Raw genomic sequence first — 13260 nt, 5'->3', positions numbered from 1 at the left:
TGAAATGGTATAAAAAATATTTTTATTATTACATATTATATATGACTTTTTTGAATTAAAAGCAAACTTATCTTTCAAACGAATATATCGGACATATGGCTGAATCTTGAAAAGATTTAAAATGATTTAAATAAGTTTTTAGTTAAAAAAATGTATGTTAATATTTAAATTGTAAAAAATTGTATTGTGATGTTGATTGTTTTTTGATTTTGTTTAGTTGCCCTGAAGACGGTTGCCGAGGAGCAGCCGAAATATATGGGTTTAAAAAACATAAATTGTGCTTTTTAATATCACCCAGACCTTGAGCCGGCAAAACACCAAATAAAAAACATACTATTTTTATAATCTTAACGACACTTACTTGATTTTTAAACACTCTCCGCTGCTCGTTGTACAAATTAAGTAATTTCACAACCAATCGTCAACGCACTACGCAAAAGAATGACGCAGGTCAATTTCATTTTTCATCCTTTGCTCCCATTTTTTTTTAGTATACCCTTCTTTTTTGAGTTATAACCGACTATAAATGGCACGCGAGTTATATTATATCTATATTTGTAAACAATGTTGTGTTGTGGTTACCTTGGTTCAATAATTGAAATAATATTGTATGTAACAGGTGTTTTTTTTTAGAGGTATAGAACTTTAAGTTGCAATAAAACAACGATGGATTATTCGATTGACATGCATTTTTTTATTCGAGAGATAATCTTGGGGCATTACATTTTACATATGATTTCTGGCGTATGACCGCCACGGCTGGCTCGTATGTAGTCCAATCTGGACGTCCAATTTTCGACCATTTGCGGCCGTATATCGGATGCAAGCAACGAAATATAATATATAAGAGTGAAAAAAAGAGAGGGAAACTTAGGAATATCCCTTTTCCTTTCCTACTCATATGATTGCTTGAATGCCACGAGTCACCTGTGGACAGCCAGAATTGCAGGGTTAGCTTGCCAACAACTACAAAAGAAATTATTGTAGAAGCTCAGCGTCAGTGTAAACGGGCCTATAATTCAAACACCTGTCTTCTTTTTCATTTGTCTCTTCATTTTAGCTTGCTTTGCGTCGTTACCTTAACTCATATTCAATTCATTTACTTACCCTAGTGTATTTTATGCATTTCGTATTTTACAAATCTTAAATCACAAATTGATTATCTAAGTACCAAATGAGTAATTTGAGAAATGAAAATAGTAAGGTAATTTCATCCGATTGAGCCATGCTACGTCAGCTGACAGGCAGTGTAAAGCGCTTCTACTCAAAATTGAGTGGGCACCAGGCTGCGCTAATGGCTCGGGGATTGCCTAAAAAAAAACATATTATTGGTGTGCAGGACATTATAGTTATTGCCTCTGGAAAAGGGGGTGTTGGCAAAAGCACCGTCGCAGGTGGGAGACTCATTCTTAGTCGATATGATGCTATATACGTTTTTTCCAGCTAATTTTGCCTGCAGCATGGCCAGACTGGGAAAGCGTGTGGGTCTGTTGGACGGAGATATATTCGGGCCGACTGTTCCCCTTCTAATGAATGTACATAATGAGCCGGCTGTCAACGATCGGAATTTTATGATTCCCCCGCAAAATTACAATGTTAAGTGTTTGTCCATGGGCATGCTCACACCTCCTGAAAGCTCAGTTATCTGGCGCGGACCTCTTGTCATGTCAGCAATTCAACGGCTCCTACAAGGTGTCGAATGGGGTCAGTTAGATGTCCTGGTTATAGATACTCCACCGGGAACCGGAGATGTTCATCTGTCGCTAACTCAGCAGGCATATATTACAGGTGTCATCTTGGTAACAACTCCTCATGCTGCTGCCGTTCAAGTTACAGTGAAGGGTGCAAGGATGTACGAAAAGTTAAATGTTCCTATCTTCGGTCTAGTGGAGAACATGAAATACGCGATTTGCAAAAATTGCAATCAACCAATGCAGTTTTTTAAAGACAACTTAATGAAATCCCTCCCCCGTAAGCTAATTTCCCTTCCGCTTGACTCACACATAGCTGAGTGTTGCGAGAGTGGTGTGCCTGTTGTTATAAAGTATCCCGACAGCGAGTACTCAAGCCTGTTTACCGAGTTGGCTCTGCAGATTTCTGAAATTCTGGATAAAAAGAATTACGATAAACAAAGAAGTGACTTCTAAGTTAAAGAAATGCTTGTACTTACATAAGTGTTTTTATTAAAAAAAAGTATAGCTAAAATGGTTACCGGATCATTAATTTTCCAAACGTACGCAGTTTTTTCTTTGGTGTGTTCCAAAGAAGTGTATATAATTTGAAAATTTTGCCAAAAGATCAAGTATGTGCCTTGCCTTTGTGATTAGTATTAATTTAAACTTAATTTCCTCAATGCAGAGAAGAAAATTCGAAATTATTAGATCAAAAACTGTAAACTATTGTTCAAATGATGGCAATTTTTTGAATTAAATACTGACCGCTACTGGCTTATCACCGGTACGATCGAAAATCAATGATAATGAATCCTCTACAAGAAATTGTGGAGGCTCTAAGCTCCCGGGTGGAGTAAAAGAATGTAAATTTTTGTTGGGGAAGATAAAGATAAATTACAAGATTTATTGGAAAAATATTCAAAATCTTTTATTAATTGAATTCCTTCGACTAGAATTAGTTCGGGTGAACTAAAAATTAAATTAGTAGATTTAAGAAAAATCTTCCAGAGAAGACCATATAGGCATAGCCCAAACGAAAGAGAATTGGAGAGACAAGATTAATGAATTACAGTAGAGTCCCGATAATTCGAAATGGCAAGGGGATCACTTTTTTTTTACGAATTAGACGGGATTCGATTTATCGAAATTTCTATTTAACGGGGCTCAAAAATGAAAGAGTCGAATAAACGAAGTTTTTACATTTCACATCATGTTTACATATGTATGTATGTATTTAACTTTATTAAAATTAAACAAACATAAGTATGTACATTCATCGTACATATGAACATTTTTTACGTACATTTTTTCTAATTAAAGGAAAATTAAACAATAACAAAATTATAACAGCGAGAGAAACATAAAATTCATAATGCATAGCGACATAAAGGCGGCATAGCTGTCTGCAAAATCTAACGGTGCTTTAACTACAAAAAATTTCGCATCGCACTACGATTTATAAGAGGTAACGAAACAAAATTACGATTTATAAGAGGCTCAATATTCTTTGCGTTGCACCAAATACTACGAATTAACGAGGGGACCAAAATGTATGGAATTTTTACGAATTAACGAGTTTTTTTCAAGGGGACAGAATTTTCGAATTATCGCGATTTTCGATTTAGCGGGGTACAAATTATCGGGATTCGACCGTATTACAATGTAAAATTATAAGGCCAAGTTGCTCACCTTACTCAAGTCCTATAATGTTGGTTGACAAAAAGACGGCACTCATCGTTTGTGTGTTGATTACCGTGAATTATATTCTAACACAGTCGCAGATAGATATCACTTGCCTCTTATATCAGACCAGATAGACAGACTTTATAGAGCGAAATATTTTTCATGTTTAGACATGGCAAGTGGGTGTTATCAAATCCCATGCACAAAGAATCGGTAGAGTTTACAGCATTTGTCACTACAGACGGGCAATATGAATTTTTGGCTGTCTTTTAGGCTCAGGAATGCACCTTCAATATTTCAACGCACAGTCATGCAACACTTGGAGTCCTTGCAAACACGTTTGTTGTCGTTTATATCTATGACGTAATCAACAAAAAGTGTGGCTTTGGAATGGTTGCAAATTACTCTTGATTGTCTCCCGAATACTGGAATCTCACTCAATATAAAAAAATATTCTCTCAAGTCAACAGTTCAAGAAAAATAAAAAGTGAGTGCAGGTAAAATCCGCCTGAATTCGCCTAAAGTTACAGCGTTAACTACCTTGCCACCTCCTCAGTCAGTCTCTGCTTTACGCCAATTTATTGGATTAGAGTCTTATTTTAGGCAGCTTATGCACGGATTCTCCTGTTTTATGAAACCGTTACATCTTTTAACTTCGGAAAAGATTGATTATGTTTGGAGATCGGAACATGAAAAAATAGAGAAAAAGTTATTTCTATCCAGCCAGTCGTTGTAATTTTTGATCCGAACCATCACATTGAGTTGCATACCGATGCAAGTTCTCGGGGATACGGAGCCACCTTGTTACACAAAACCAACAACAAGTCTCATGTCATTAATTATTTTAGTAAGGCTGCTTCTCCTGCTGAATCACGGTATCATTCTTATGAATTAGAAACTCTAGCTATTGTTTTGTCTATAAAAAACTTTCGCCATTATTTATTGGGAAGAAATTTAGTTGTCTTCATTGATGGTAACTCACTTAAAGCATCAAGAACTAAACAGGATCTGTGTCCCAGGGTAGATACATAAATGGTGGGGGTATTTACAGACTTTTACATTTAACATACAATATAAAGAAGGTAAGGTTTTCAAGAAATTCTTTTCAAGAAGTCTGGCTTCAGCAGAGTTGACTTGCAAAATTCCAGAAAAAAAAATAAATTTGGCAGAAATATTTGACAATTGGCTTTTGGCCGAACAGCGTCAGGACTCTAAAATAGTTAATATTGTAAATAAATTGAAACAAAATTCTCTTGCTGAGGACATTGTAAAACCTTTCGAGATGAGAACAGGAATATTATATCGAAAACTTCAGCGAAATGGTAGATCTCGAACTTTACCAATTATTACCAATTGTTTACCATTTAGATGGTCCACAATAAATCAGGTCCATGAGTCCATCATGGTTCGATAACATGTCCAAGAATTACGTCTAAAATGTCAAAGTCTTCTACGGGTAAAGTTTGAGTAAGTCTTCATCCAAAAGAAAATACACCTTGGCACACCATTCACATCGACATAACTGGAAAGTTGAGTGGCAAGTCTGATCAGAAACAGTATATCATTGTTCGGGTGGATGCCTTTAATAAATTTCTTCATTTAACCCAAACGTTTAAAATTGATGCTGACAATTGCATAAATGCTATCTCGTCTGCTATTTTTCTGTTTGGGGGTGAAAATCGCAGCACTAGATTCAGTGAGTTTTGCTCACAACAAAAAATTAACTTGCATTTGATTGCGACAGGTGCAGCTAGAGCAAAAGGGCAAGTTGAACGCATTGTGAGCATTATGATTAAAGAACTTATTAACTGCTGTTGAAACTAGCAATTGATCTTGGCAAGATGCAGAAGTTTAATTGTTTATTGGCAAAGTTGCACGCCGGTTGGCAGGGGCGGACGCAGGGGGGGGGTCCGGAAGGGTCAACCATAGATTAAGATCTGAAGAGCGTTTTAACAACTCATTTACAAGAAAAAGCCAGTACATTTGAGGCCATTAAGAATTCGATAAAAAAAAAAAAAGTGGAAGCCGATCATGTAATGAGTGCCGCAGAGTTTGATTGTCGAAAGCAAGTGCTAGACGGACATTTCAAGCAAGCGTCTTAAATCCAAGCCAACATTGAGCAGACCCAGGAAACAAGGATAGGGAGGCCCTCGATGAGTTTTTCATTATGAGCAAGGCAGCGATTCTTACTAGCATTTTCAAATTGATAAGAGAGATAATGGAGGGAACAAGTTTTCTGAGCTGTATTGCCATTATTAAAATTACCTAAGGTCGATTGCAAATACATCGATATCCGCATTAACGCATTTGGTAGACGATTATACCTCAATAAGCCCAGTCGAGAAGTTACACTATTAACTCAGCTGCTTGATCGCCACCGCCCGAGTGTTGTGTCTATCCCAAGGCCATGAGTCGCCTCAAGGAGTGGTGTGATAAGAAAGTTCCCATTTTCTGGAGCACATATCCAGCTGGCGCAATCTACCCAATATGGAACCCGCAGACGTAAATTTCCAGCGCGATACCTTGGTTGTTGCTATAATTCCGGTCTCAAACTGATATACTGAATGCAATCCTTTTTCAAAATGTTGTCTTAAAGATGGATCTAGATCAGAGCTCGCAAATAAGAGTCTACTGTTTCTCGTTGTCTGCTAATAACAGTCTTCTCCTGAGTCTTTACGAAAAGTCTCAGAGAACGACCGATTTATGGGTTCGTGAATGGGTTCGGTTGGGCTCAGACCGAAACCGTTTTTTTCTATTCGGTTTTGTTCTGGTTGCTCCAAGACCGTTTTGTCGATTTCATCCCTGCAAGCCTTTGGAAGATAAATTTATCCCCTATCGTCTAGAAGACACTTCTTAGTCACTTCTGGAAGATAGAAAGACGATAGAACACATTTTACAAAAACAAAATACACATCTATCGCCTAGAAGTCACTTCTTAGACACTTCTGGATGATAGAAAGACGATAGAAATTTTTGGAAAAAAAAGAAGAGTTAGAGTGGAAGATAGAAAGACGATAGAACACATTTTACAAAAACAAAATACTCATCTATCCCGAAGAAGACACTTCTGAGTCACTTCTGGAAGATAGAAAGACGATAGCACACATTTTACAACAACAAATATACAAAAAAAACTATCTCCCAATTCACTTCTGGAAGTTGATAGGAAGATAGTAAAGCAAAGGTCCCAAAAATTTACCGATATTCTGGTTTTACTGAACATTTTTGTGTATTTTCTTTTGACCCGCGTACAGATTTTGCTGCAAGGCGTCATTTAGTTTCTAGACTGCTGTCTTGCCAGTTCAAGTCTGAAAATTGTTTAGTGTTTAAAGATATTATTGCGTCTAACAACGCGTACAATGCCGGAAAAAATGCAGCACATGTTAAGATCAACTATTTTTTATATAAAGGTAATGCACATCAGTTTCTAAATATGGTTTTCATTTTTATAATATTATTTGTTTTTTTTTTTTAGAGTTTACATTTGTTAAATTTCTGGATTATTCAGAGCTGAAAAATCAAAAAATCTTCCATCAACAGTTCATCGGGTGTACAAGCGTCGAAAATATACAAAATTATATTAAAAAAAATATATTAACATATGTATAAGTTATTATATTTAAAAAAAATTAAATTTTTAATAAATGTAGTACAAATATTTTCTATTATTTTTTTCCAATTGGGAATATTCTTCTGGGTATCTTCTGGAAGTGTCGCGGAAGTCACTTCTAGAAGTGTCGCGGAAGACACTTCTGGAAGTGTCGCAGAAGTCTCTTCTGGGGGGTGACGCAGAAGTCACTTCTGGAAGTGTCGCGGAAGTCTCTTCTGGGGGGTGACGCAGAAGTCTCTTCTGGGGGGTGACGCAGAAGTGTCACAGTTCTTCCCGACGGACGTCACTTCCGCGATCCGAAAGCGATAGTCGCGGAAGATAGTTTTATCTTCCAGAAGTCACTCAGAAGTGTCTTCCGCGATAGAAAAGGCTTGCAGGGCAGTGAAGCAAAAGGTCTTTTGCATATGTATTGGTATACAGTGCACGTATAGGCAAGCAAATCGTTAAACATCGGTTTAACGGTTCAACAGAAAACACAAATGATCCCTGCAAGCCTTTTCTATCGCGGAAGACACTTCTGAGTGACTTCTGGAAGATAAAACTATCTTCCGCGACTATCGCTTTCGGATCGCGGAAGTGACGTCCGTCGGGAAGAACTGTGACACTTCTGCGTCACCCCCCAGAAGAGACTTCTGCGTCACCCCCCAGAAGAGACTTCCGCGACACTTCCAGAAGTGACTTCTGCGTCACCCCCCAGAAGAGACTTCTGCGACACTTCCAGAAGTGTCTTCCGCGACACTTCTAGAAGTGACTTCCGCGACACTTCCAGAAGATACCCAGAAGAATATTCCCAATTGGAAAAAAATAATAGAAAATATTTGTACTACATTTATTAAAAATTTAATTTTTTTTAAATATAATAACTTATACATATGTTAATATATTTTTTTTAATATAATTTTGTATATTTTCGACGCTTGTACACCCGATGAACTGTTGATGGAAGATTTTTTGATTTTTCAGCTCTGAATAATCCAGAAATTTAACAAATGTAAACTCTAAAAGAAAAAAAACAAATAATATTATAAAAATGAAAACCATATTTAGAAACTGATGTGCATTACCTTTATATAAAAAATAGTTGATCTTAACATGTGCTGCATTTTTTCCGGCATTGTACGCGTTGTTAGACGCAATAATATCTTTAAACACTAAACAATTTTCAGACTTGAACTGGCAAGACAGCAGTCTAGAAACTAAATGACGCCTTGCACGGGTCAAAAGAAAATACACAAAAATGTTCAGTAAAACCAGAATATCGGTAAATTTTTGGGACCTTTGCTTTACTATCTTCCTATCAACTTCCAGAAGTGAATTGGGAGATAGTTTTTTTTGTATATTTGTTGTTGTAAAATGTGTGCTATCGTCTTTCTATCTTCCAGAAGTGACTCAGAAGTGTCTTCTTCGGGATAGATGAGTATTTTGTTTTTGTAAAATGTGTTCTATCGTCTTTCTATCTTCCAGAAGTGACTTATAAGTGACTTCTAGGCGATAAAAAAACTCTTCTTTTTTTTCCAAAAATTTCTATCGTCTTTCTATCATCCAGAAGTGTCTAAGAAGTGACTTCTAGGCGATAGGGGATAAATTTATCTTCCAAAGGCTTGCAGGGATGACAGCAAGGGTCTCTTGTTTAGAGCGAGAGCGAGAGAGTATGAACTTTTTCGGTTGTGCTCGCACCGAGAGCACAAGATGAAAAACGGTCGACTGTTATTTGCGAGCTCTGATCTAGATACTCGACATGCCTACAATCCATCTCACCAGCTGCTATATGTACAACGCTAGGTCGACATAGCGATTTCCTGGACTGCAGATCACCATGTACCACCAAGGATCGTTATTCAGAAAGCCTCCAGGAGAAGTCAATAGAGAAGCGCCATGGCAGCTGGTATGCTTACCACGGACAAATTTGGCTCCTCTCAACAAGCTCGAAATTAATTTCATCAGCAAGGAATTGTTATAGCGGCTATAATTAACACTTTTTTTTGGCAGCGATATTAGATTTGTGGCATTGTAAATGTGAGTGCCAAAATTAGGTTTTCTGTCACCACATTAATAAAGTCTAGAATCGGAAAAGGAGAGTGGTTGCGAGAATTTGTCCTAACTAAATCCATTACTCCAAGCAAAGACTATAGAATATCAAGATGTTGCATCCCATACAAAAAATTTTTCGTTTCTGTTTCGAGCTTCATGATGCGGTCGGTCGGGGTAAAAAGGGAAAATCTAAAAATAGAAACACGACGAACTGCTACTTTCGGCTTTCGTCTTCGTTTTTAATATTCGTCGTGTTCCCAAATTGGGAATTTGTTCACAGCTGGCAATTTTCAGTTTATCGGGCTTTATACACTTTACAATAGTAAAAGGGTATATCAGACTTGTAAAGCATTATTATTTTATTTTCATTAATTTTCATTTAAATCATAATTTTTCGTTTATAATAATTAAATTAAAGAATTCATAGGTGCAATATTAATAATGTTCCTTATTCAGATAATTTTGTCGTTAAATTTTTACACATGGGCGTGTACATACGCGTGATAGGGTATTTTGCTGCTCACCATGATACAATTATACAAGGTAGTCCACTCGGCTTGCCAAAGTCGTTCGGTTTTGGTCCCTGCGTGCCTACTTGTCAAACTGAAGCACAATGTAGCCGTTTCACTCACACTTACTTGACAAAGTTAAATTAGGGGACTATGGGTTTTGCCTAGTGGACTACCTTGTATAATTGTATCATGCTGTTCACCACTTGCATGAACGCAAAAAAAATTATAAAAACAAAAAATTGAATAAAAAAATGTAAAAATAAAATAATTAATTAATTTACACAAAAAAAAAAAAAAAAAAAAAAAAAAAATTATATGGCTGGGCTCGGCGGGGATACGAACCCGGGCCTTCATGTACACGAGGCATAGAATCTACCACAACACCACTGGGCTTCATGAAGCGCTGCGAACTAATTGAGTATATGGTCTTAGCTGCCTTTAAAAGTGCAAAGTCATGTGGGTCTCCATATCAAGACCCACCATAGAACGATTTTTTTGAGGTCATGTAACATCTTGATATTCTATAGTCTTTGCTCCAAATCAGCCAAAAAAATTTCTTGAATTGATCTCTATTTATATAAGCTAAGCGATGTCGACAACATTCAACGCCTGAGAATGATCTAGAGTTCGGAAGCATTAAGTGATACATGTTACAAATAGGTGATATTTACAAACATATTGCTAGGAAAGATGGCTCAAGTACAACAGTGTTGATAGTTTATATCTTTAAAATATATTTAAATCTGATATACATATAAAATAAATATTCAATAATAACACAAGTTCCGAACATTATTCGCCCGTTAAAAGGTGCAACAGCTTTCTAGCGCCATATTGGATTGGCAGAGGTGCTACCTTAAAGATTGGGCGTCGAATAAGTTCTTTGGCCGTTTGAACACCGACCACACGAACCGTGTTGTCCTCTTCGCTAATAGCGTTAACGATGCGTCCAGTTGGCCATTCCCGAAGAGGGCTATACTCATCGTGTATGAAAACAAAAAGACTATCGTATTTGAAGCGTATGCAGGTCGTCACCCCTCCACAGGTCCCATAAGCGCAATTTTGATTATGCAAGCATTGAAATCTTGTGGGATATGGCATTTCTCAGTCATCATGCTGGTTTAGGAAGAGACTTAAGGAACGACCAGGAGTGATAGCTTTCCCGTCATTGGGATCCTCGGAGTGGCGATCTTTTGCAGTTTTTCATATGTCATCGCGACATCCGACATATACTTGATGAGGAGGTTCTTAACGACTTCACCGCCCGCTCTGGGCGGGATGAAACAGTGTTCAATTCCACGATCATGTTCCGTGATTTATTTTGTTCTGACAAACGATCTGACGTGCTCTGCTTACTGCCTGAAGGTTGAGTTGAAATGCTTAAACAAAAAAATTCAAGTATCTATTGTACAATCGGTTGAACAGAAGCGAACCCATGATTTGGTCAGCAAGTCTAAGTTTGTAATAATAGAAGCGGATGCACTGCCATATTATAGCCTTTAGCATTTGCAACCCAATGATGTAGATGAAGCAAACCGATGAGCGCTTTGGCTTCGGTGTCCGTGTTTGTTCGATGCAGGTCATTGACAAACTTCCAGGTGAAACCATGATCCTTTGGGAGAAGCAAGGGGTAGTTTTCGTCGATAGAAATTGGTGATTTAGTAAGTCGACCTCCTATACGAAGAACGGTGAGACGTGAGTCCTTATATGGTATTATTCTTGACTTCTTTATTAATGTTTAATTGAGAGATTTCCTTTGAGAACGAGGCTTAGCCAGCAAACATATTAGTCTGCGTTATTGGTTTCACTATAGATTTGATAGAATACGCCCACGATCTTTTTGTTGTGAAGTACTTTTGCTAAAAAAAACATTTACACAAATGCCTTGCCTGTAACGACAAGGCATCCAAAAAAATATTTTACAGTTTTTGGTGTCATTTATATCGATATCATCAAAGATAATTTTAGAAGTGAATCTTCTTGGGCGTAGATGGAATAGGCGAGAATAGAGTTCAATTGCAATTTCATATACGGTTTTGTGCATTTTCGATCCGCGAAAGAAAAAAAAATGATATAACATCGAGAGAAGGAGAGAGTGAGAGCAGTACCTTATACCTATATTTTTTATAAGCAGTCATTTTCATCGAAGCAACAACAGGCAATCCCGCTACGGCACAAAAAACAATAAGCCAACGTTCGGAAGAGAAAGAGCAAGGCGCGCTGGTGAACGTCAGGTATACGAAATATTGTATGTGATTTTTAAGTATGTCGCCTTGTTTTAAGTGCTTCCGAATCGTAATTCACCTCAAAAGTTTGCCTTTCCTTGGTTTTTTTTATAACAACAAGCGGGGCAAACGAGTCGCGAAAGTAAAGCAAATCATACGTACAAAGGCAGTAATGTTTGTCACTCGACCCACAGACTTCCGACTAGACGAACGAGGACATCGTCCGCGTTGCACTGCCACCGCCAGCGCCCCAAGTTCCATTGTGCTAAAGGGGGCCCTGCGCGAGGACTCGGAGAAAGGGTTGCACCATAGATTTGGTAATCAGCAGGTCCAGCTAATGGAAACCCAACCCGTAGATTGGGTGCTGAGGTACATCCGACATGCCCAAGCTTTTCACTCTTGAAGAACAGAATATATGAAGAATTGTGGAGTGAAAACTACATACCATACTTTACTTAAGAAACTGAGCTCTATGAATCCGATTTCAGGATAGTACTGCCAATATTGAAGAAGAAAACCCGAAGAAGGCCTCGTTTCGATCCGAAAATCCGTAAGTGACGCTACTCCGTTAAGTACAGTGTAAAGTGAATGTTCACGACCGGTGGCCAAGGAAGAGTTCGCCGCTCTGCCAACACTTTCCATTTATATTTGGCCAACTGTCAATCAAAGCTCAGGTCGCCCTGCACTTTGTGGGGAGTGTTGGTGCTTTAGTTAGGTGGTACTTAAGTCAACCAAATACCTATATAAATTAAATAAACCCACAGCAAATTTAAAATTGTTTTTAACATTATAGGAAACTTATTTCAGAAAAATAACATAAGTTCAGTAAAGCTTGTATGTATATAAAGCTTATATACCCTTGCAGTCATCAAATATGTCGAAAATATAAATTCTATATTCCAAAAATAGCTTGTCTGATGAAAAAAAAACAATGATATGATGTTTTTCCGTTAATTCCCGTTAATTCTACAATATAAAGGTTTTTCGATTTTTCCTATGGCAGCTATATGATATATGTAAGGGAATGTTGTCAGGGTTGGACCGTTGTCAGGCTTGGGCCATCTCAATATTTTGAATATTCGTTCTAGTACTATCTGTTAGTGGGTGTCTAGAAACTTCTATCGGTCACTCGAAACTTTCCACGTGACTACTTATTTCGGGATTTCATTTTTCTACGTGTCGTTGTTCTGTGAAAAAAAAGTGCTCGAAAAAGTTTTTTTAACCTGGCCGAAAAGGTGGAATAACACAAGATTACAACATGTCATCCGCTAAGTGAGCATCAAAATACGTTATATAGTTGTTATATTAAAAAATACTAAGATATAGTTTCATAATAGATTAATACCGCATGTCGTCAGGGTTGGGCCACTTGTGTAGTCAGGCTTGGGCCATCATAATTTTTACATTTTATTCGTGTATTTTCGATTTTTGTTGTAATATTTAAGTTTTTTGTAGCAAAAATATGCAAAATAAATTAAATAGATTTCCTTAAAAAAATATTTTGATGGATTGAAAGAAGATGAATC

The 13260-nt window shown here is 37.3% G+C and overlaps 1 protein-coding gene across 2 annotated transcripts; it reads left to right on the top strand.

Moving 5' to 3' along the window:
• Positions 1 to 1080: 1080 nt before the first annotated feature.
• Positions 1081 to 2205, top strand: LOC108100876 (iron-sulfur protein NUBPL). Of its 2 annotated transcripts, XM_017204985.2 has the most exons (3): positions 1081 to 1394; positions 1444 to 1704; positions 1789 to 2205. In XM_017204985.2, exons 1-3 carry the CDS (start codon positions 1226 to 1228, stop codon positions 2145 to 2147), a joined length of 789 nt encoding a protein of 262 aa, XP_017060474.1. In that variant the 5' UTR covers positions 1081 to 1225; the 3' UTR covers positions 2148 to 2205. The 2 variants fall into 2 exon arrangements, with proteins under 2 accessions (XP_017060474.1, XP_017060464.1); XM_017204975.2 differs by having other exon boundaries at positions 1082 to 1394; positions 1444 to 2205.
• Positions 2206 to 13260: the final 11055 nt, after the last annotated feature.

The sequence above is a fragment of the Drosophila ficusphila genome, unplaced genomic scaffold, assembly GCF_018152265.1.
Source record: "Drosophila ficusphila isolate 14025-0441.05 unplaced genomic scaffold, ASM1815226v1 contig_636, whole genome shotgun sequence".
Taxonomy (NCBI): domain Eukaryota; kingdom Metazoa; phylum Arthropoda; class Insecta; order Diptera; family Drosophilidae; genus Drosophila; species Drosophila ficusphila.
Note: the sequence above shows the minus strand (reverse complement) of the source record. Positions and strands in the feature narration are given on the sequence as shown.